The following is a 24,341-nucleotide window of genomic DNA, read 5'->3' as shown; positions in this document are numbered from 1 at the left end:
TCCTTAATGACTGAAAAATTAAGCATATTTATATAAATCCATTCAAAAAACTTGCTTAAATGTTCATAAGAGCCAGATCTAGTATCTTATATACTGTAGCATAAAATTTTTGTAAACAACAATCCGACCAGGCTTCTTTTTATTAAATGAATAAAATGATGAGGCTTTGGTTCTTAAATAAAAACTCTTATTGTAGTGCAAATGTGGAATAACATATTAGACATGACTGATGATATGTATGTATGTATGTATGTATTTATTTATAAAACATAAAATAGGAAACCACAATTCTAAGTGAATTTGAAGAAGAGAATTTTGAACTTATAGAAGTGATAAACCTGAAACCTCAAATTTAAGGAATTTCAATATGTAGCACACACTGTTCTTTAGTAGTATTTATGAGAAGATTCTGATATTGCTCACAGCTATTACTCAAGCAAAAATGGAAAAAAATAGCTACATTTATATAACACTTACTATGTGCCAGGCATTGTGCTAAGTTCTTTAAAAGAGTGTTGGATGTTCTAACTTTTTAGTTTTTGAAGAACGGTAGAAGAGAAAAGAAGATCAACAATGAGAAAGTCCTGAAAAATCACACAAGTGAAACTGAAATGTTAATTATGTTCTAACTTCTTGTAGCCATGATGCTTAAAATTATTAGGTGCCCTAGAAGTGCCAAAACTCAAAACTCTTTCCTCACCTTTCTTGTTGAATTAACGTATATGAGGCATTCACCCCGGCCCCCCACCTTAGATATCTCAGATTTTTAAATGGGAAGCAGAAAATAAGATTTATTGATAGGAACTTTCATTATAGACAGCTTTGAAGGCGTGTAGCGATTGTGTGAAGGATAAATACTGCCAATATTACACCTGATCTTTTAAAATGAATTCAAATTCAAATTGCCCCAATAAAATGTGGAACAACACACAGCAGATTAATAAATACTGCAATCCGCATGAATTCTGCATCTCTCCCCTCATGACCTAGTTGGCTCAGTCCTCGGGTCCTGATGCTCAAGACTGCCTTCTTCACAGAGAAGCTGCGAAGGTCATAAGTATTAAATGTAGATTTTTAGTATTAAATAATGTCCTAGAACTAAAGCTGAGTACATAACATAAACTGATCATAATCAAGAAAAAATCCCCAAAAGTTGTAGATAGCATTGCTCTGGGAGTTCAAGAAAGAGGGGAAGAGATATTTTAGGAATTAGTTTGGTAGTAGTATATAAGATTGATTGGAAAGGGAAGAGACCAAATAAGAAGTTATTCTAATAGTCCATATTAGATAAACGCCTGTTAGTAGATATTAGCCATGAGACTAGAGAAGAAGATATGAGGCATTTTGAAGAAAGGGAGTAATAGTACTTGGTGATAGAGAACAAAGGAGGAAGGTTTGAGAACTCAGATGATTCCAGCTCTAGACCTGATTGATTCTTAAAAAAAAAAAAATTAGTAACTGGGGCTTGTGGTACTGCCTCTCTCACTCTTAAATTTCTGCAATTTGGCTTTTGATCTTATTTCACTGAAACTATGTCCCCTTCTCTTCATTCAAACAGCTACCACCCTAGAAAAGAGGGATCAGGGCCTCAACACCTCTTGCCTAGATTACTGTAGAAGCCTTCAAATTGCCCACTGCAGATCAACTGTTCATACACCTACCAAAATAATTTCCCCTGAAATATAGATCTCACCATGTCACACCTCTAACTCAATAAACTCCAGTGCCTATTACCTCCAGGAACAAATATAAATTTCTTTACCAATTAAAGCTCTTCACTACACAGTCCCTTCCTACATTTCTGGTTTTCTTATATTTTACTCTTCTTCATGCATGGACTGCATTCCCTCTCTCCTAAGGAGTGCTTTTGCTCTGACTATGCTGAATTCCTAGGATGATCTCCCTCCCAACCTCTTAGCTTTAGAATCCTTGGCTTCCTTTAAAACTCAGTTCAAACAAGGTTTTCTCCAGGAGGCCTTTCAGGATCCCTCCAGATGCTAGTGTCATGACCTCTAAGATTATCTTACAGCTATTCTACATGTCATATCTATATAATGCTGTCTCCCTTATTTTCATGTATTTACTTTTTAAAAAAAAATATTTCTAGCACAGTGCTTGGCACATCACAAGAACTTAATAGCTGACTGTTGATTAATTTTTTAAAAGTCTTTCTAAAATAAAAGACTACTTACTACCTGAAACAATCTAAAATTATTTTGCAAAATATCAGAATTTGCCTAGTTGTTTAAAAATTATATCCTATTACCTGCTGTCTAGGGGAGGGGGGTGGGAGGGGAGGGAGGGAGGGAGAAAAATCTGAAATTGTAAAGCATGTATAAACAAAAGTTGAGAACTATCTTTACATGTAACGGAAAAAATAAAATATCTCATAATGTAAAAAAAAAAAAAAGTATACTATTACAGAAATTCTTGTTTTATTCCATAAATTAAAATTTAAATAAAATGTTTTTAAAAAGAAGAAAAAAAAAATTATATCCTAGTTTTGAAAAAAAAAAAAAAGGAGCTACAGATTTATAACTCATTTATAATCGTAGATGTTCTAGAATAAGCCAAAGCTTAATTTCCAATTTACTAATTCAAACAAATTATTGAATATATCCTTTTGAGTTTCAGCACTGATAAAGCATTGGTGAATTTCTTAATTTCTCCAACAATTTTGGAAAAAATTTCAAATTTTTCAAGCAAAGCCACTCACAAAGTCACACAAAATTTCACTATTGGGCATGTATAGTAGCCAAGTGAAGGACAAAGAAAAGGCCCAACATATACTAAATTATTCACACAAACTGTTTTTGTTGCAGGGGAAAAAAATAAACAAAGTGAATCCCATACATTGGAGAGTGGTTGAATAAATTGTGGCATTTGAGTATTATTGCATTATAAGAAAAGATAAATATGAGTTATCCAGAGAAATATAGTATGGTAGTGGCAATATTCTAAGTCCCTAAGACTAATTTTTTCTAAAAGTATTGAAATAGCACTCAAGGTTTAGTTGGCTTAAGAGACTAAAAGGTTTTGACTTAGCTTCCTGGTAGTCTAGGCACAAAAAAATCTGGGGCATGAGGAATCCGCAGTCTGTCCTTCAGACTTTTAACTGGTGAACCATCATGGACAAACACAGAGTCAGGAAAGCAATGCCTTACTGAATCAATGTTTTAACCTTGCTAAGTACTTTTCCCATACTACAGCTAAATAAACTGCTTTTTGTAAACTATCAAATTTTTAAGTGTCTCAATTCATTCTAATATCAGTCTGAGCTGGGCTGTTAGACTGACCTGACTCAGGCAGGGCCTACTACACATATGAAGATTTATATGAATTGATTTTCAGGAGAAAAATTACACATGATTACAACAACTTAATAAAAAACACAAGGTGACAAATGAACTCACAATGAACACAATGAAAACCCATAAAAGCCAGAAATCAGATGCATATGGATATTGAAAATGGCAGACATGCATTTAGTTGCTATATTGGTAGGTTTGGCTAGACTGTTTTTCTTTGGAGGGTTGGAGAGGGGGAAGATAAGTAAGAGATGGTTTCTTAAAAAATAACAGACGTTAATAAGAATTTAAATAAAAAAGTCTTTTAATGTTCCAAACCAAAGTTTGGTTTATGGCATGGAATGGAGAATGTGCAGTGGAATTCTATCAAGGGGACCACAGAGAACTATTTCTATTTACAAAAGAACGTTTTGCTTAGGAACCAATAGACAAGGGTTACAGAAGAGAGAATTGTTTCAAGAAATTACTTAAAGCTCACTGATCCTATCACTCAGAGAATGACAACTTCTTTATTTGTATGAAGAGAGGTAGTATGGTGTAGTAATGCTGAACTTTCAGCCAAGAAGTTTTTATTATTACTGTTCAGTAATTTCAGTTGTGTCCGACTCTCTGTGACCCACCCCATTTAGGGTTTTCTTGGCAAAGATATTGGCGTGAGTGGTTTGCCATTTCCTCCTCCAACTCACTTTACAGATAAGGAACTGATGCAGATAGGGTTAAGTGACTCGTCCAGAGTCATACAGCTAGGAAATGTCTGAGGCAGATTTGAACTCAGGAAGAGGAGGAGTCTTCCTAACTCCAGGCCTGGTACTCTATCCACTGTGCCACCTAGCTGGTCCTCAGCCAAGAAGATCTGGATTCAAATCTCAAGACACACCCCACCTCTATAACCAGAGGTAATTTACCCCCCCCCCCCCCCGAGCTTCATTTCCCTAATCTATAACACAGGGATAGGAACTAAATCTTCCCTAGTACAGAGATCTCAATGCAGGTTAGCACCTTCTCTAAAACTTACAAAATATTAGAGTACAAAATGAAGAAGGGAACGCAGTACATAGGCTGTTCTCATTAGTTGCTTACATGTATTTTTATTATAACTAGTTCTAAGTTTATGGTCACAGAGTGATGGAGGGACTGTTCATTTGTTTTTGTTGAGGTTGTTAAATGGATGGGGGGAGAGGGGAACAAAAAGATAAAAGAAATCAAATAATTGTAATTTTCACTTAGAAGAAGCATTTCCAGTATGGAAAATAAGAACACAGCAACACTGTTTCACAAAACGGGACAACTTGTAACTTTTGTGGGAAAGGACACCATCAAAGCAGAGAAAGGGCACCATAGAAGAGGAAGTGAAACAATGAATTAGCAATGTTATAGAATCTACCCAGATGACCAAAGAAAAGTCACCTGAAAGGCATATGGGGTAGAAGAAGAAGGGGAGAAGAGAGAGACGGGGGAAACTGGGTCTTCAACAGAGGTTTTTTAACTTTTTGTGTCACACAACTCTTGGGCAGTCTGGTTGAAGCCTATGATATCAGATAATTTTTCAAAATAATGTTTTTCAATGCATAAAATACAATAATATTATAAAGTAAACCAATTATACCGAAATAATTTCAAAAAAAAAAAATTAATCAATTTCACAGACTCCAGGTCTACAAGATGAAATAGAAAAAAAATGATAATGAATTTGACACACAAAAGGTTTGGATTTTGAACTGTTTCTATTTCTCAAAATGAGGTAGTCACATGAAGTACAATTATTGTTTAATAAACAATGTGGGAGTTGTGTGTGTGAATATGCAAATCCCAAAAATGAAGTCTAAAAGGGACAGTTCTTCCCCAACCTTGCCAAAGATAAATGTGGATAGGAAGATGTAGAAGAAAAGGATTTAATTTTGTCTCAGAAGAATGGAAGTCAAAAAAATTTAGAATCGCCAAGAATATAGTGCTGAAAGGTGCACAGTTGGACACCTGGTAATATTCTAAAAATATATTTAACCTCAACTTCTGTTTGCCTCAGTTTCCTCATTTACAAAATGAAGATAATAATAGCACCAACCTCCCAGAGTTTCTGTGAGGATCAAATGACATAATAATTTGTAAAATGCTTAGTACAGTAAACACAATATAATTGTTAGCTAGTATTATCACCATCATCATTATTATATTTACAAAAAAAAAAGATAAATAGATAAGTAGAACTGAAAAAGGTTTTGTTTGGTGTGGGGGGGGAATATAATTTTAAAAGCAAAAAATAGAATGTTGGGCCCCAGATTAATCAACAAATATTAATTCAGTACAAGGTATGTGTAAATCGTTCAACCACTTTTTTTAGAAACAGACTTGCAAGGAGGCTAGACTAGATAACTTCCCAAAGTTTTGTGATTTTGTCAAAATCTTCTTATATAAAAAAGCAATAGTTATGGCCAAGTTGGCATAAATGCTCAAAATATACATCACCAAATCAAGCAGAATTTTTACACTTAAAAAAAAAAATAAGTTAGTTGGCTTATTGCTAAAACTGTAGGAACCGAGCTTAGGGATTTTTAAAAATACATTATAAAAGCAAGTAGATTACATCTCAATGTGCTTCATTCTTACTATATTTGTACAGCATTTAACAAAGTGTCTATTACCACTACCAACCACTACTACTAGAATACTTGGTCCACAAGTTTCTATCTTGTGGCATTCTTCTAAAGGTAATCAACTGTACTCTTGTTGAAAAAAATACATGATAAGGAAAAGCCTAAATGTAAATGGTCAAAGGTTTAAATGAATCCCCATTCTAAGCCATTCAGATATTAAAAGTAGAGATTCAACTCCTCTGGCTGCTAAAGTCTACATTTTAAAAGAATTACTTACTTAGCAGGGTATGCTTTTTAAAAAAAAATTTAAAAGATTTAGAATTATAGTTTGGTTTTGGCTCATATTATTTTAGAGCTTAATTGTCAACTACTCTCCTCTTCCTAGGTAAAACTTTTTATGCTAATTACATGCATTGCCCTCATGCAATCACTGGTAATGTTCAGAAAAGGAAAATGAAATAAACTTACAGTTGTGGTAAATTAGGTCTAACAAAAGGATCATTTTCTGCTCCATTGACAGCTTTGTTTTTCCTTTGTTTTGGTTCAGAATTGGTAGAAGGTGCCTGAGAATTATTAGTAGTCGGTGGCTTTCTCTTTGCCAGGAGTTTTCTCTGCCTTTCAATATCCTCCCTTTGCTGATTGACCCATTCTTGTTGTCTGTCAACAAAAGAAAAAAATGTCATTCATCTATAGATTTATAAAATGAAAGTGTGAAATGTGGCATGCCAAAGCTACCATATAAATAGAGATAATATTTGGATGTAAAAGTAAGCAGTGAGAACTTAACCCTGGAGAAGTTCTGACCCCTCAGTGATGTAAAGGCATGAAATACAGTGAGGGATGGCACTCTAAGAAGTCAGAATGCCAAACATTTATTTTCTATGGCCTTTGTTTGTGATTGCGGTTTACACTCTGATCTTGTGGTTGGTATCATTCTATTGGCTGAAGGCAATGGAGAATCAACAAAGAAGAAAAAAGGTATCCTTGACTGTGTGCAGAGGGCAAATTGCCAGAGGTACAACCACCCCATTAGAAAATACTAAAACGTTTATCCTTGCACCTTATTGTGACAGAAGGCTTATAAACTTCCGCCAAGTAATCAGCATTGTTCACCACAAATATGTAAAAAGAGTTTTACTATTGGTTCTGCTGCCAGTCCTCTGGCAACATTTCTTTAATCAGAGCAGAGACAGATGTTCTTGATGATAGGTTTGGGTTCCCTTATGCTGTTGCTAATATGCTCTGTGAGGATTCTCAGAACTGTAATGTTCAGTATGTGTCAATTCACTGGGCCAAGCAAGGAAACACCAACCAGATGCCATGGTTTGAAATAAGAAACAAAGAAACCTGGAAACCATCTTCTGAATTCACTATATCTCCCTGTATCTCTGGAAATCACAGTAACATTTTACAATTTATACAAAGCATTGAGATGTATAAAATTTGTGGGGTTCAGACCAAAAAACCAACGATGGCAAACTGCTGAAAAAAGTCCTGGCATATTGCATTAATCAAGGGACAGTACAAACAATTCCCTACCCTCAATGATTTACCTACCTCACATTTCTCTAAAGAAAAGGATGACAGTGGTTACCATGGACAGCTGACAGCCCTCAATGACTGCCTCTGCCAAAACACGCCAGGGAGTAAGTCTGTGTTGCTTATTGACAATGATGAGATCTTGTTGCCCAGTGACTTTCCCAAATGGACAACCTTGATGAGAGAACTAAGAGCAAGGGCCCAATGTACTGGGACCTTCCTGTTTGAGAATTGTCTCCATTTTTATTTCCAATTCCAAAGAAAACATTTCAACATAGAGTGACTATCTTGCAGCATGTGTACAGAAGCCTACCAACCTTGGAGGCATAGGTCAAAGAAAATGATGGTCTCTTCCTTCAATATTATTTGAGTTTCTGTCCATAGGGCACTGAGAGGCTCTGGCCCTCAATTTCATGTTTCCCCAGATAAAGCTTTCTTTTACCACTGCAGATGTTAACCCAAAGGACATTCCCCAAAAACTTCTTGTTAGGGTTCATACAATCTGGTATTCTGGTCCATCCTTAGTTTAAAAAAAAAAAAGGTTGACCAAGTTATACAATAGTTACTCCCACAGAATGGAATAAAAGTGTTGCCCTTTATCATTCCAAGGGAAATGAAGCCCAAGCCTTGGAACCAGGCCTCAGCAAGCCAAAGGAAAACTTAGTTTTTAAATGACCCTATTAGCTCAAGAACAACCTGTCAAAGACCCAGGACAGTCAACAGGAACTTCAGAAAAGAGGTACCCTGAGAAATTCACTCAGGAAAAGAAGTGTCTCCTTGGGCTTAGAATGGCAATTCTTAGGAATAAAGTCCTAGCTACCTAAATTCTGATGGAAGACGTCCCTAACTTTTCACTAATTGGTTAAAAAAAAAAAAAAAGACCAATAAGAGGAATAAGTCTTGGGAACCAACATTTTCTTTTTAAATTAGTTCCTCTTTCAGTTTCTCTCTAATATAAAAATTTACAAAAGAAAAAAAAAAGAGGAGTTTATATCAACACTCCAATTACTCCAATTCTACCCCAGCCACCTTTGCCAGACTCAGTGAATGTTTTAAGCTACAGGAGTTTAGGTCAACAGGTATTTAAAATAAAAAGTAGTCAATGGTTAAATTAAAAGAGGAAAGGAATCATACTGACCCTTCCTTCTATGCTCTCAACAAATGCGACATCCTGTTGCTTCTAATTTGTCAAACTACCTCTTGACACACCTTTTCCCATTCCCATGGCCACCATGACAGTTTTGGCTCTCATGGCTTCCTGTATATTTCAATAGTCTCTTAACTGGTCACCTGACTTCCAGTTTCTGATCTCTCCAAAACAATCACCCCAAATGCCATGTTTGTTTTCCTAATGCATAGCCCTAATAAAATTACCATCCCTTCACTGGTTCCTAATGCCAACTAAATAAGGTCAAGAGTCTTTAGTCTGGCATTCATTCAAGGTCCTCTATAAACTGGCTTGTTCTACTTTTCTAGCCTTACCACAATGCTCCTTTCTCACGTATTTTAAACTTCAGAGAATTAGGACTACTTGCTGTTGCCCTTGAACAAGTTCTAGACTATTCCTCCACACCAATACTAAAGGGTGGTTGTGGTCATGTCTCTACTTTCCTCTCCAACTCTGCCTAATGAAATCTTATTTCTTCCTCTCCAGTTCAAAGGCTACTTCTTCCATAAAGTTTTCAATTTCACCCAAAGCTACTGCTAAAAATTATTTATCTCCTGTACTTATATCACTATATTTTATATCAAAGTTATTTATGTAATGTCTTAGGTTTCTTTGAGAGAAGGAACTAAGTTAAAATTTCCTCATCCTAGTAGTACCTTGCACATATTAAGTGCTTAATGTTTGCTGAATAGATAAAAGAAAAATAAGGAAAATACTTATTTCAAAATAGTATCTAAAAGGAATAGGGGGAATGGATATAGACTGGCCTTCAAATGTTTCCTTCTCTATTTTTACAAGTAAATTTGATGCAGCTAAGTGGCACAGTGGATAAAGCACTGGCCCTGGAGTCAGGAGGACCTGAGTTCAAATGTGCCTCAGGTACCTGATTCTGTGTAACCCTGGGCAAGTCACTTAACCCTCACTCCCGAAAAAGGAGGAAGAGGAAGAGGAAGAGGAGGAGGAGGAGGAGGAGAAGGAGAAGGAGAAGGAGAAGAAAGAAAAGAAGGATATGAACTGACCCTTTGAAAAAAGTAAATTGGATAGATATGAACAGCAATGATTTTTTAAATGGCTGATGATTTCATGCTGCCTGAGATTATAAACTAAACTAAAAAAAAAAAAGTAATATGCTTGTCTACCCAAGAATTCCAAAATTATTTTATAGATAATTTATTACTTTCTAATTAATAGCCCATTGAGTTAACATGACATTAAGAAACAACACCTCGATTTTGTAAACATTAAAAGAGGGACATTTGCAACTTGCCCGGTTGTTCAGTCATTACACTTGTAGCCAAATCTTCATGGGCCCATTTGGTGCTTTTTCTTGGTAAAGATACTGGAGTGGTTTGCCATTTCCTTCTCTAGCTCATTTTACAGATAAGTAAACTGAGTCAAAGAGGGTTGTATGACTTGCCCAGGGTCATATAGCTAGTAAGTGTCTGAGGCCAGATTTGCTCTCTGGTCTTCCTGACTCCAGGCTCAGCACTTTATGCATTGGGCCACCTAGCTGCCTAGCAACTTGCCCAGATCAGAAAAAAAAAAAAAATTATAAGTTTTTAAACCATCTACCTCCTTTTTCACAGTACACAGACGTAAGAAACATTACAACTCTACCTAAATCTATTCCTCCATGTGTATTAGATAAAAAGAATATTTTTGGCTATCATCATATTCAGAACATGACTCAACTACTTCCATTCTTCATAATCCCACTGACACAAAATCCCTCTTCTACTGATACAGAACCCATTTTTAAATGAAGATCACTTTCCCTCCTCTTGTTCATATGATAGAGTAGGAGAGTAAGAAATAGTAAAATAAATAGTAAAAAGTAAAATAGTGGGGGAAAAGGAACTGAAAGTTTTAGAAAATTTTTCTACACTAATGGAGGGTCCAAAAAAAAAATCTTCCTCTATACTTCCATTTAGGACAGTTATATTTAAATAGAACAAAAATTCTACATTAAATTTAAAGTAAAATGTTGTAAATACTATGCTAATTAAAATCCTAATGGAAAGAGCAAAATTTAGAAGAAAAAGTATGGTCAGTTCCTGACTAGTTAGTGGATGAATAATAATCCAGTTCACAGGTTATCTAGTCATCTTGTGTCTCCTCCTCCTCCTGTTTCTCTATCTACCTGTCCTTGGATTATTTCAATAATCATTAACATCTCCATCAAAATAAGAGACATGCTTCTACCGATATTTTGTACGAAACAGGTACTTGAAGATAATATTAATGTTGGTACTTGCTGGTGACACTGCTACAATTTTAATGGGAACAATGATTTTAAATTTTAATTCAAAACTGGACTTCTGGCTTACCTATAGCATTTAATTCTGAATCTTTATAGGAGGTAGAACCTCAAGCCTCTAGTTTTGCTGTTGTTTTTAATAATTATTGACTGTTAGTCATCACATCATGGGCACAGCATGTACCATGCCAAAAGCTAGGAAAGCAGAATATGAAAGTTCTAAAGATGTCACCAAATCACCTTCAGGCTCCAAGATGGGAGACAGTATGGGTGGACTGCTAATGCTGTTGACATTTTCTATTTCCCATAAGTCTATAAAATTAACAGGGAAGCAAGAGATCAACACAGAATTTTGGTCTTGGGAATATGAACAAAGAGGTTCCCCAGTTTACTCCTAACAAACTCTCATTCAGTTTTAAAACACACTTGAGTTTTAAAAATTACTCCCTTGTGTCAAAGATGATATTAAAAGTACTATATAATAATATTTAATTCAACTCATTTAATGTATATGATATTTCTCACTCCCTGTCATTCAATGTAGCATAGATTTAGGCTAAATGTTATGAATAGCAAAATGTAGGTTTGAGGATAGATAAAAGATTTTTAAAATCATTGTTATGTGAAAATCCCTGAATATAAAGGTCTTTTCTCCCCAATTTACCCTCCAAAATAAAATCTAAAAGACAAGTCAGATTACATTTAAGGGACTCATATTCAGAACCATACATCATCTTCTGTACCTAAAATAAATGCTAATCAAGAAGTTTGCTAATGCTAAAATTGAAATCCAATACCTAATGTTTACATTTAGCTGTCAATTGTGCAGAATAATTAAATCTTGCTCATGTCAAAAATTTACATTTTTTTTCAAAACCTAGTTAAAAATAAATGAGGCCTACTCATCATCTTTCAAAAGCATCAAAAGTCAGTATTCTAAATTCAGTTAACTTATTATAGAAACACTGTACTGAATGTTATCATTTCATGGAGCAATGAGAATGAATATAACAGGAAAATAATTCTTAAAACTTTAATAACAAAAATCCCCCACAATTACTGGAATTTAAAAATAAGAATGACTAACTTCACAAGATTCTGAAAGGCAAAACCATCTGTCCATTGTTCAGTAAATGAAGCACCATGTCTAACTGTTGTAAAATGCCCAAGGCGGAGTCTGTCTTGCATACTCTTCTCCCTGCTTGCCAGTTTTTCTTGTGTGCTCTGGAGGAAAAAAAAAAATGAACACCTTAGTTTAAAATGAAAAAGCTCATGACATTATTAGTAAAACTTGGAAACAGAAATTCAACTTTAACTTACCTTTTCTATTAAGAGTTTCTTACTCATTGAAATGCATTTATTTAATCTTTCTTTGTATTTTTCAAGTAGTTTTTGCTGTTCGTCTATTTGACGTCTAAGATCACAGTTAGCCTAAAACATAAGCAGGAAATGTAAAAATGTGCATTTAAAAACTTACAATTTTAATGCTACTATATAATATGCTCAAAGGGGAAAAAATCGTACTAAAATATCACATATATGTGTGTATGTGTGTGTATGTATATATGCATGAATCTATGCATGTGTAAGTTCCTGACTCAAAATTAAGGTGTGTTTTTTCCTTTTGTTTTTTAATGGATTCAAAGTATGTTTTTTTTGGTTTGTTTTTTGTTTTTTAGTGAGGCAATTGGGGTTAAGTGACTTGCCCAGGGTCAGACAGCTAGTAAGTGTCAAGTGTCTGAGGCCGGATTTGAACTCAGGTACTCCTGAATCCAGGGCCGGTGCTCTATCCCAAAGTATGTTTTTTATGTTAAAAGTTTTGAAAAAGACAGGACAAATTAAGACTATATTCACTCCCCTGGTGTTCTTAGCCTTTTTTTGTGTCATGGACCCTTCTTGCAGTTTAAGAGAAGCCTGTCGACCTCTCCTCAGAATAAAATTTTTAAATGCATACAATAAAGTGCATAGGATTTCAAAGAAAACTAATTATACTGAAAGACAGTTATCAAAATATTTTTAAAAACAAGTTCAAAGACCCTGGGCTAAAAACTCCTGATCTACATTACTTTACCATGAAAATCAATGTTCCAAATGATGAACCCGACACACTGTTGTATCAAAGATTTAACTTTAATATACTTAATAAAGTGAAAAACTGGATTATAAATACTTCTTTTTTTTTCCCTGGGCAATGGGGGTTAAGTGACTTGCCCAGGGTCACAAAGCTAGTAAGTCAAGTGTCTGAGGCCGGATTTGAACTCAGGTACTCCTGAATCCAAGACCGGTGCTTTATCCACTACGCTACCTAGCCGCCCCTATAAATACTTCTTTAAAACTTCCCTTTCCTTAATGATAAACCTGGATTTTCTTAGATTTTCTTTGGGTTTTCTCTACCTCCTCCCAAATGAAGGTTATTTCTCTCAGATTTTCCCTGCTACACAGCACTAAATCATAAGGCTGAAAAGAAGGGGCCCAATATTTCTTGCTTGCTTTAAGGCTAACTGCTTCAATAACAACTCTCAACAATATCTCTCTTCTTTTGAAATCAAATATATTTATAGTCAATAAGCATTTATTAAGTACTATTATGAGACACTATGCTAAGAGCTGGAGATACATAAGACTCTGAAACACAGAGGACAGACCTGGACCTCAAGCTCACATTCGTATGTGTGTGTATATGTACACACACACACACACACACACACACACACACACACACACATATACACGAACCTTCCCTAATATATTTCTTCAACTCTCTAAAATACTATTCCACCTTGCTTTATGAATGACTCTTAGCATTCCATTCTCAGTCTTTTCTTCTACTCCAACCCCTACTATATTCAGTGACTTTAACATTCATTCTGATACCCGTTTCAACACCTTGGCCTTACATCACACTGTAGTTGAGGTAATATGGTATAGCTGAAAAAGTTCTGAACTATACATCGAGTCACACAGTTGTACTGGCTCTGATTTTTATGACTTCTGAAATCACAAGACAATGAAGCTCAGTTTTACCACATGTAAAACTGAGGATGATATCTGTATTACTTATCTAACAGAGATGTTGCAAGGAAAGCACTTTATAACCTGAAAAGTACTATGCAAACATGTGGTAGCAGTATTTGGTGTTTACATTTCAGCCTCTCACAACAATGACCATGTCATACTTGCTCTATAATTACTTTGCTTGAATTCTAAAATTTCTAAGATTGTAACCTCTCATTTCCTCCTTTTGAACTTGCTTTTCACACTCACCAGACCTCTTGACTATTTAGTTCCCAGGCTATCAAGATCCTCCTGGCTTTGTCTCCTCAAAGCTAGAAGACAAGGGAATTCACTTCTATGACGCTCCCAATTAGCATCCAAAAATACACTGTTCCCTGGGTCTTCTGCCATACCTATATGTATCAATTCATAGTTTGTGGGTTTTTTGGGGTTTTTTTTGTTTTTTGGCTCCTACTTCTGGGATGCCAATGTCATAGATAGCTCAACATCATATAATGGTTCTAATGCCACTGCAAAATCATTCTAACTTTAATGATTCTTAGATTCAGGGAAGGTTAAAGCTAGACAGAACCACAGATAATTGAGTTCAACTACTTCCCTTTAAAGAAGGGAGAACTTAAATGAGTTGCTAAAGTTAGTAAAAAAGTCAACATTTGATTCTCAAATTATTTTTCCACTATATTTCTCTTAATTGAAGAACCCTGAAATTCATTCAACTCACTTGTTACCAACTTCTTATCTCTCCTCCCCAAAATGGTTGTTACAATTCTTTCTCCCTCCTAAAAAATACCTAATTCCATTTCTATTAATTGTCATTTAGCAAATGACCTTGCCTACTACTAAATCAGTTAATGTTAAAGTCAGTTAATCCTGGGGCAGCTAGGTGGTGCAATGGATAAAGCACCAGCCCTGGATTCAGGAGGACCTGAGTTCAAATCTGGGACTCAGACACTTTGACACTTACTAGATGTGTGACCCTGGGCAAGTCACTTAACCAGGAAGGAAGGACGGACAGAAGGAAGGAAATCACTTAACTTCCTTTTCAATAAAAAAATTTCCACTGTTCTTTACCCCCTTGGTTTCTAACTGAAGTAGTGTTACTTCTTTCCAAAGATAATGCTGACACCTTTACCTGTGCCATTCTCTCTCTTCTCTGTGACCCTGCTTCTTCATCCTCTATTAAATTATGTAATTTCTCTCCTGGTTCCTGTCTACTGGGCTACAAACATGTTTAAGTTTCCCATTTCTTCAAAAATAATCCTCTTAACCCCAATACTCCACCAAACCCTTATATTCTCTCTTTGCTTCTTTTGCTTCCATCCTCCAGGAGCAGTCCACACAAGTTACCTCCCATTTCCTCATCTGCCATTTGTTCCTTAATGCCTAATAATCAGGCTTTGACTCCCACCACTATGACACTATTCTCTCTGAGGTCACCTATGACCTGCTAAATGTCAAATCCAATGGTCTTTGCTCATACTATTAACAGTGCCTAGAACACAATCACTAGTGAATTTCAGGTTAAAATCCTGGCTATTATTTATGAACCGATTCAAACATTCTGATCGTCCTAATTTTAACTCCTCCTTCTTTATTACCTTAGTATTTTGCTTACATATCTCTTGTGGAATGTCAGTATATCATTTTTGTATAAATGTCAAATCTCATCAAGATTGTAAGATCCTACCCAGCAATACCACTAATTAGGTCTGTATACCAAAGAGATCATTAAAAAGGGAAAAGGATTTATGTGTTATAGCAGCTTTTTGTGATGGCAAAGAATTGGAAATTATGGGGATGCCCATTAACTGGGGAATGGATGAACAAGTTGTGGTATATGAATATAGTGGAATAGTATTGTACTGTAAGAAATGATGAGCAAGCAGATTTCAGAAAAACCTGGAAAGACTTACATGAACTGATGATGCTGAGTGAAGTGAGCAGAACCAGGAGAACACTGTACATAGTAATAGCAACATTGTGCGATTATCAACTGTGATAGTCTTAGCTCCTTTCAGCAACACAACTATCCAACATAATGCCAAAAAACTCATGATGGAAAATGTTTTCCACATCCAGAAAAAGAACTATGGAGTCTGAATGCAGGTTGAAGTATACTATTTTCACTTTTTTTGTTTTTGTTTCTTCTTTCTTGTGGTTTTTTTCCTTTTGTTCAGATTCTTCTCTCATGACATGACTAATGTGGAAATATGTTTAACATGACTGTAATATGTAACTTATATCAGATTGTTTGCTGGCTTCAGGAAGGGTGGAGAAAAATTTTGAACTCAAAATCTTACAAAAATGAATGTTGAAAACTGTCTTTACGTGTAATTAGGAAAAAATACAAAAAAATACACAGAATACTCAATTTGATAAAAATCAAACAAATGGACATCTACTTTCCCTCTTCCCCACAGCATATAATTTCATGATATATTGATACCACTCTATTTTTGATCATATAGACAACTTTATAAAGTTATTTTTGGGTCATATGGTCCTCCATAATCTAGCTACAATCTATGCTCATATCCTTGCTTCTTAGCTTCTTAACAGTGGTATTTCAAGTTAAACAGGAAGAAGGAATTCGTTAGGATTAATGTTCCCTCTAGTTATTTTAAGTTGTAACAAATTATCCTCCACCTTTAAATCTAAGATCTTATGATGCATGTGGACCATGCACCACAAGTAATAAACAATGAAGACTGAATATATTTGGCTTAAGAAAGGGTCAGATACACAGACTACGCAACTCCACTCTCATTCCAACTTCTTAGAAGCCAATATGCTAGGACTGGATTTGGGTTTGGGACAACTTTCATATAGTGTTTGATTTCCAAAGAACATCCAAAATGAACTTCGGGCTGTAGTATGAGGTAGCAAAGACTTGTAACACCAAGGGGAGATGATTTCATGAATTATAATCCATCCTCAGAAAAATGAATTAATAGTCCTGAAATAATAAGGGAACAAAGGAGCAACAACAGAACTAAAATAGGGAAACCCTTTCTAATATCATTTGGGAAGAGAGAAGAGGACAACAAAGGCTGTGGGAAGAGGGCAGGAAACTGTTCAAAGGCCTCTCTCCCTATAACCCTGTATGATACAGGAAATTATGTTCTACAAATGAAGGCCACTGGGGCAGCTAGGTGACACAGTGGATAGACCACCGGCCCTGGAGTCAGGAGTACCTGAGTTCAAATCCGGCCTCAGACACTTAACACTTACTAGTTGTGTGACCCTGGGCAAGTTACTTAACAAAACAACAACAAGGGACAGCTAGATGGCGCAGTGGTTAAAGCACCGGCCCTGGATTCAGGAGTACCTGAGTTCAAATCCGGCCTCAGACACTTAACACTTACCAGCTGTGTGACCCTGGGCAAGTCACTTAACCCCCATTGCCCTGCAAAAAACAACAACAACAACAACAACACAAATGAAGGCCACTACAAATATCAAGTGGTGTGTTCACACTAATATGTGAGCCCAAGTCCTTGGCTTCTAAAATCCAAGGTTCTCACCATGACACCAAGCTGGCCTCCTGCAGAAAATTATCTTCCACACACTATAATTCTATTAAAGAGTAATTGATTCATTTGAAGAAACTCTTGTAAACTGCAAGTAGACCTTGCAAAATTAAGAGGAGGGACATCATAATCAATATTAAACATGTTTAAGGAGCACCTCTCCTACTCCCCTTTTGATAGTAGTATTGCTGTTCAGTCATTAGTCAAGTCTGACTTTGTGACCCTGTTTGGAGTGTTCTTGGCAAAGATACTGAAGCAGTTTGCCATTTCCTTCTCCAGCTCATTTTACAGATGAGGAAACAAAGGTAAATAAGTGTAAGTGACTTGCCCAGGGTCACACAGCTATTACTTGTCTTGAGGCCAGATTTGAACCTGATCAGGAAAATGGATCTTCCTAATTCCAAGCCTGGCCCTATGCACTGGCCACCTAGCTGCCCCCAATTACTGCTTATTTTGTTATAATCTTTTCTTTGTAGTATATTGAAAATCAATTCCTGAATGCCTTTAAAATTGTTTTACTAATATCAAATATTTATGTGTTTTGGTCTATATGTGCTTGCCAATCTTAAAGGCCACTGATATTACTTCACTGTTTACATTAAATATTGAGAGACTGACAAAGTTCAAAAGCTTCCACAACTGTTTCTAATGAAACTATACTTAAGGAGAAGTAACAGTAAATCTGTACCATTTCATATCTATTTGTCTCACTTTCAGTTTTATCTACAAATTCTAGGTGAAGATGATATGACATGGGTAGGTTTGATGCCAACTAGTCTAGAAGAATGTTTTCACCCCAATAACTTTTTACTACTTTATAAGGAGTACTTCACACTTCTATCACCTTGTTCTATAAAGTTCTGCAAACAAGCTCATATTTAAAGCAGTAGGGAGTGGCACAAGGAGGAAGTTTAAGTGCTGCTCAGATGCTTACTAGCTGTGTGAACATATGCAAGTCATTTAAACTCTTAGCCTCATCTAAAGAATGGGGTTAGTCCTAGTACCTGTGTCCTAGAGTTGTTCTGAGGATCAGTTAACAGGTACAATACTTTGCAAATCTTTAAGCACTACATAAATGCTGCTACTACTACTACTACTACTACTACTACCACCACCAATACTCCTCCTCCAAAGCAGTATTGTTTGTAGCTGCCAAATGGGTCTAATTATTAAGAAGATAAAAGATGTGTGGAATGAAGAAGTCTCTGTCTTTTATCCTCACTATTAATCTTCTCTAAGAAATAGTGACAAAATCCATTATTAGAATTGATGGCCAGTTTAAATAGGGCAGGTTGTTGTCACTTTAATTGCAGACAATGTTTTCTAATCTTTATGTTTTCTGATAAATTTGGTATTGACTTTACCATTTGATTTAACCAGTCAATGAACTGACTAGACAAAGATAGCTAACCTAGAAATGATTTTCATATCAGCAATATATCGGTTCCTGTCCATTAAAATACATGGGAATGAAAAAATACATGGGAATGAAAACTTATGAATAATTTAAACCTGTGGCCTAATTTTTTAAAAATCCCTAATCCTATGTTCCAAAATAAGTTTTGTTCTCTATTGTCTTTCAAATTTCCATATAAAAATAATGTTAGTTTAAAATTTTTCTATCAAATTTTGCATAAAAATTTTTCAATTTTTCAAACTATGCAAAAGATATACGTACAAAAACTGTAAGTATCTTAATGGTAGTCTTTTTGCTTATGTTGATCATAAGACTGCAAAGCAAAATGACCTATAATGCAGAAAATGATTCCCTTTGGAACAATGATGAAACCAGTCCCTCAGGCACCTTAATCCACCCCTCTTGGGAGGCTGGTGGATTTGGAATCTTACTCCAACAAGGGGACACTGGAGGAATTAAATGTTTTTCATCTCAATATTCTTACTATCAACAACACCATTAGAGGGAAGCTTCATTTAAATGGAAGGATGGCTCAAAGATTCTCTTTGGAGAGATAGATAAACAAGTTAACAGAATTGGTTTTATCATGCATCATTTCAGAGTATTTGATGTTCTTTTATTGCAATATCCATTAAGTATCTGCAAAAAATTACCAATAGCTTATGCACATATAGCTGCTACAGAAGATTAAAAGGTAAAAGAAAGAATTCTATGAAGAATTCATTAAGATCCTTTAAATTAATTCAATAACACTATGATACTAGGTGTTTTAACACAAAGGTGGGAATAAATGAATATGGTGAAAAATATATTGGAAAACATGGATCAGGAAAAAGGAGAGAAGGCAATGATGTAGTCTGTATAGAAGTCTTACTTCTATACATAACTTTTGAGAAAAGCATCTGAAAGCACTGGATGTGGCAAACATGCAATATCACCAAAAAAAAGAAACAAACTGGTTATAATTTAACAGACCAGAAATCTCTTAATACAGACAGCCTTGAATCAGCTGTCTGTGTACAGTCAGACCATTTAATAAAGGAAAGATAAAAATTAATACAAAACTAGAAAAAAAAGAATGACTATGGGGAAAAGCATATGTAAAGAAAAAATTCCAATTTGACCAATTTAAACATTTTACTGATGACAAAATATGGATTGTGGGCAGAGGGGCTGACATGGATTACAATAATTTCATGTAACATTTAGAAAATGAACTTATTTGTAAAATCTTGGGGAGAACAAAGTTGGAAGATTATCAATCAGAGAAAAGTAATGAAGGTGAAAACAAACTTAAGGAAAGCTTGAAGAGCTCACCCTACAGGGATTTAAGAAGAATGTTAAAAAGGAGAACAAGAGATTCATCTGTAAAGACTAGAAACTCTTTTACTCATCAAGGAAAATTGATTCACTCCACTTGGACTCTAATATCAGTCCCAAGGAGAAAGAACAAAGACAGGAAGAGCAGCTGGTCACACTAAGTGTACAGATACTGATGGTAAACATGAAAATATTGAGGCTATTGAGGGGAATGATTCACAAAAACACTGAGATCAATTCATGTAAAGGGGGGCAGGGTAGGGGAAAGAAGAAAAGAAGTAGCAAACAGGTAGAAAAAATCCTAGAAAGATAACTGACAGAACAATAACCTATGTCTACTTTTCCACCCATATTTAAAAGAAAAAAAAAGGATATATGCATTGACAACAAATTTTATGAGAGCATTAATAGGGGACAAACATACAGGCTTTTGAAAATGATGCTCCACAGTAGATTTAAATGAAATATGCAGCAGATGCAAGATTAAGGGAGAGTAGATAGACAGCCTCTGTGCTTCACTGGTATTCCAGGGATATAAAAAAAAGCAAAGAATGCCCCCATAACATTAGCTAAACCCCATGTAATAAGATTATGAGAGAGTATGAAGAAGAGTTAGAATGGGCTGTGATTTGTATTGCTGCAAGCAAAATCCACATCAATAACCTCAAAGATTCATTTGAGTAGCTGAAGAACATATGGGTATGGTTTAATTTCTCTAGAAATATAATTACTTGTTTTTCACTTGAAAAGATTACAGAGAATATCAACAATGTTTGTATAATCTAAAAAAGCTCTGTGATTCCTCCTAGCATCATTTTCCCCTTTCTCCTCCATGACCACTGTCACTGTGGAAGAAAAAGGTGTTGTGAGGAACAGAAAAGGAGGCCATGGTCACTGGATCCCAGAGCACATGAGAGTGAGGTATAAGAAGACAGGTGGGAGAGGGGCCACAATATGAAAGGCTTAAAAAGCCAAACAAAATATTTTACATTTGATACTGGAGATGATAGAAAGCCACTGGAGTTTACTCAACAGAAGGGTTAAAGAGTGGGGCTATGCTGAAAATAACAATTCTGAAGGCACTGAGTCGTTTTATTATCAAGTTATTCAAAAGCAAAAAGGACTGATACCAAAGGCATGGGGGGAAAAAACTGAGTCTATATGATTACCCCCCCCACAAAAATGAGAGACTATCAATAACTATTAAGCCAGAAAGCCCATTTTCCCCTCACTTTAAACTTTTATGAGCATAATCTACATAAGAATTGAGAAGCATCCTTGGTGAAAATATGGCAAGGGAACAGCAAGTTTTTGAAAGTAAAAGTACCACAATCTTACTCACTTGCTAACATAGTGCTTTACACACAATAGGTACTACATAACACAATATGCACTTAAATATTTGCTGAATTAACCTGAGAGATGGATCTGAGAATCAGGGTCCTGGACAGAGGACTGGTTCAGGAGTCAACAAGACCTAGGTTCATCCAGGTCTGAGGGATGGCCCGCATGAAAGTAGGTTTACCCTGTAATTAAGTATAAGCCTACAGTATACTAGAAATACAGCTTGAGTGGAACCTAATGAGAGCAAAGATGGGAAAAGAAGCCAGCAGCCACACTGGCCCTAAATGTCAAGCTAAAATGTTTACATTATATCCTATAGAACAGTCTTCAAAATGGTTCCTTTCGGTATGATCACAAGAATGCATGATCAGCCAATCAGAGAGCGGGACACGATGGGTCAGTCATCTCCTACATTCTCTGATAGCCAAATGTGGGCCTTGTCTCAAACACAGCTACACTCCCAAGTCTGTCCTGTGGCCTATCTCTGCATGCTCCTATCCTGTCCCTTTCTACTTCAGGGGAACTACAAACAAATTTTGACCCGATAACAACAGTTATACAGGTACTCTTGAAAAATTCTCCCTTCTTTGCCCCCAGTGATTCACATCCTGCACCCTTCCTCCCCATCATTTCGTGGCTACATAGGTATTCTTCATCTGGCTATGCAGCCCTTGCCTAGGTCTGAGCTCAAGTTGTATAATGTATATATTTGTCTATGTGTTTATAATGTATATGTTTGTACAAGAGTACATGTATATAACATAAATAAGTTTGGAAACCTAGAGAGCATAAGAATAGGTGGAGCTTTCCTTAAAATAAGCAGCAGCATCTACCTAAAACCATCAGCAAGCATTATATGTAATGGAGATAAGTTAAAGGACTTCCCAATAAGATCAGGAGTGAAACAGGGATGTCCATTATTACCTCTATTATTTAATATTGTACTAGAAATGCTAGCTTTGGCAATAAGAAAAGAAAAAGGAATTAAAGGAATTAGAATAGGCAAGGAGGAAACAAAACTATCACTCTTTGCAGATGATATGATGGTATCCTTAGAGAATCAACTAAAAAATTATTTGAAACAATTAACAACTTTAGCAAAGTTGCAGGATATAAAATAAATCCACATAAATCATCAGCATTTCTATACATGACCAACAAAGTCAAGCAGCAAGAAATAGAAAGAGAAATTCCATTTAAAGTAACGGTAGACAAGATAAAATACTTGGGAGTTTACTTGCTAAGACAAACCCAGGAACTCTATGAACACAATTACAAAAGACTTTTCACACAAATCAAAATATATCTAAATAACTGGAAAATATCAATTGCTCATGGATAGGCTGAGCTAATATAATAAATATGACAATTCTACCTAAATTAATTTACTTATTCAGTGCCATACCAATCAGACTACCTAAAATTATTTCATAGAGCTAGGAAAAATAACAAAATTCATCTGGAAAAACAAAAGGTCAAGAGTATCAAGGGAACTAATGAAAAAAAATGCACAGGAAGGTGGGCTAGCTGTACCAAATCTGAAGCTTTACTATAAAGTGACAGTCAACAAAACTATTTGGTACTGGCTAAGAAATAGAGTGGTAGATCAATGGAATAGGTTAGGCACAGGAGACACAGAAGTAAATGACTACAGTAATCTACTGTTTGATAAACCCAAAGAATCCAGTTTCTGGTATAGGAACTCAGCATTTGACAAAAACTGCTGGGAAAATGGCAGAAAATAGGCATCAACCCACATCTCCTACAACATACAAAAATAAGGTCAAAATGGGTGCATGATTTAGACATAAAAGGTAATAGCATAGATAAATTAGGAGAGGAAGGAATAGTTTACTACTTCTCAGATTTGTGAAAAGAACAACTTATAACCAAACAAGAGATAGAGAATTTTATAAAATACAAAATGGATGATTTTGATTACATTAAATTAAAAAGGTTTTGTACAAACAGAAGCAATGCATCCAAAATTAGAAGGGAGGCAGAAAGCTGGGAAACAATTTTTATAGCCAGCATCTCTGATAAAGGCCTCATTTCTAAAATATATTGGGAACTAAATCAAGTTTATAAGAATGCAAGTCATTCCCCAATTGAGAAATAGTCAAAGGATATATGAACAGGCAGTTTTCTGATGAAGAAATCAAAGCTATCTAGTGCCATATGAAAAAAATGCTCTAAATCACTATTGATTAGAGAAATGCAAATTAAAACAACTCTGAGGTACCATCTGACACCTATCAGATTGGCTAATATGACAAAAAAGGAAACTAATAAATGTTGGAGAAGCTGTGGAAAAATTGGAACACTAATGCATTATTACTGGAGCTGTGAACTGATTCCACCATTCTGGAGAGCAATTTGGAATTATGCCCAAAGGGCTATAAAGCTGTGCATACCCTTTGACCCAGCAATACCACTATTAGGTCTTTTTCCCAAAGAGATCATAAAAAAGGGAAAAGGTCCCAAATGTACAAAAATATTTATAGCTGCTTTTTTTGTGGTGGCAAGGAACTGGAAATTGAGGAAGGACTTTCATGAACTAATGCTGAATGAGATGAGCAGAACCAGGACAACATTGTACACAGTATCAACAATATTGTGTGTTGATCAGCTGTGATAGACTTGACTCTTCTCAGCAATACAATGGTCCAAGATAGTTCCAAAGGACTCATGATGGAAAATGCTCTCCAAATTCAGAAAAAAACTCTACTATGGAATCTAGATGCAAATTGAACCATACTATTTCTATTTTTTTTTGTTTTTCCTTTTTGTTCTGATTCTCTTTCACAGCATGACTAATGCAGAAATGTTTAATGTAATTGTACATATATAAC

General features: G+C 35.5%; 1 protein-coding gene across 3 annotated transcripts in view; it reads right to left on the bottom strand.

The window, feature by feature from the left end:
* TLK1 (tousled like kinase 1) overlaps positions 1–24,341 on the bottom strand; it is a 168,694-nt gene that overhangs the window by 36,480 nt on the left and 107,873 nt on the right. For all 3 annotated transcript variants that reach the window (XM_043997124.1, XM_043997126.1, XM_043997125.1), the window contains exons 9-11: positions 12,184–12,294; positions 11,951–12,087; positions 6,368–6,556 (exon numbers count right to left, since the gene is read on the bottom strand). In XM_043997124.1, the coding sequence (XP_043853059.1) occupies positions 6,368–6,556; positions 11,951–12,087; positions 12,184–12,294 (437 nt within the window). The remainder of the gene's footprint in view (positions 1–6,367; positions 6,557–11,950; positions 12,088–12,183; positions 12,295–24,341) is intronic.

Source organism: Dromiciops gliroides, chromosome 3 (assembly GCF_019393635.1).
Source record: "Dromiciops gliroides isolate mDroGli1 chromosome 3, mDroGli1.pri, whole genome shotgun sequence".
In the NCBI taxonomy this organism is placed as follows: domain Eukaryota; kingdom Metazoa; phylum Chordata; class Mammalia; order Microbiotheria; family Microbiotheriidae; genus Dromiciops; species Dromiciops gliroides.
The sequence above is the reverse complement of the archived record's forward strand: the minus strand, read 5'-3'. Positions and strand labels throughout refer to the sequence as shown.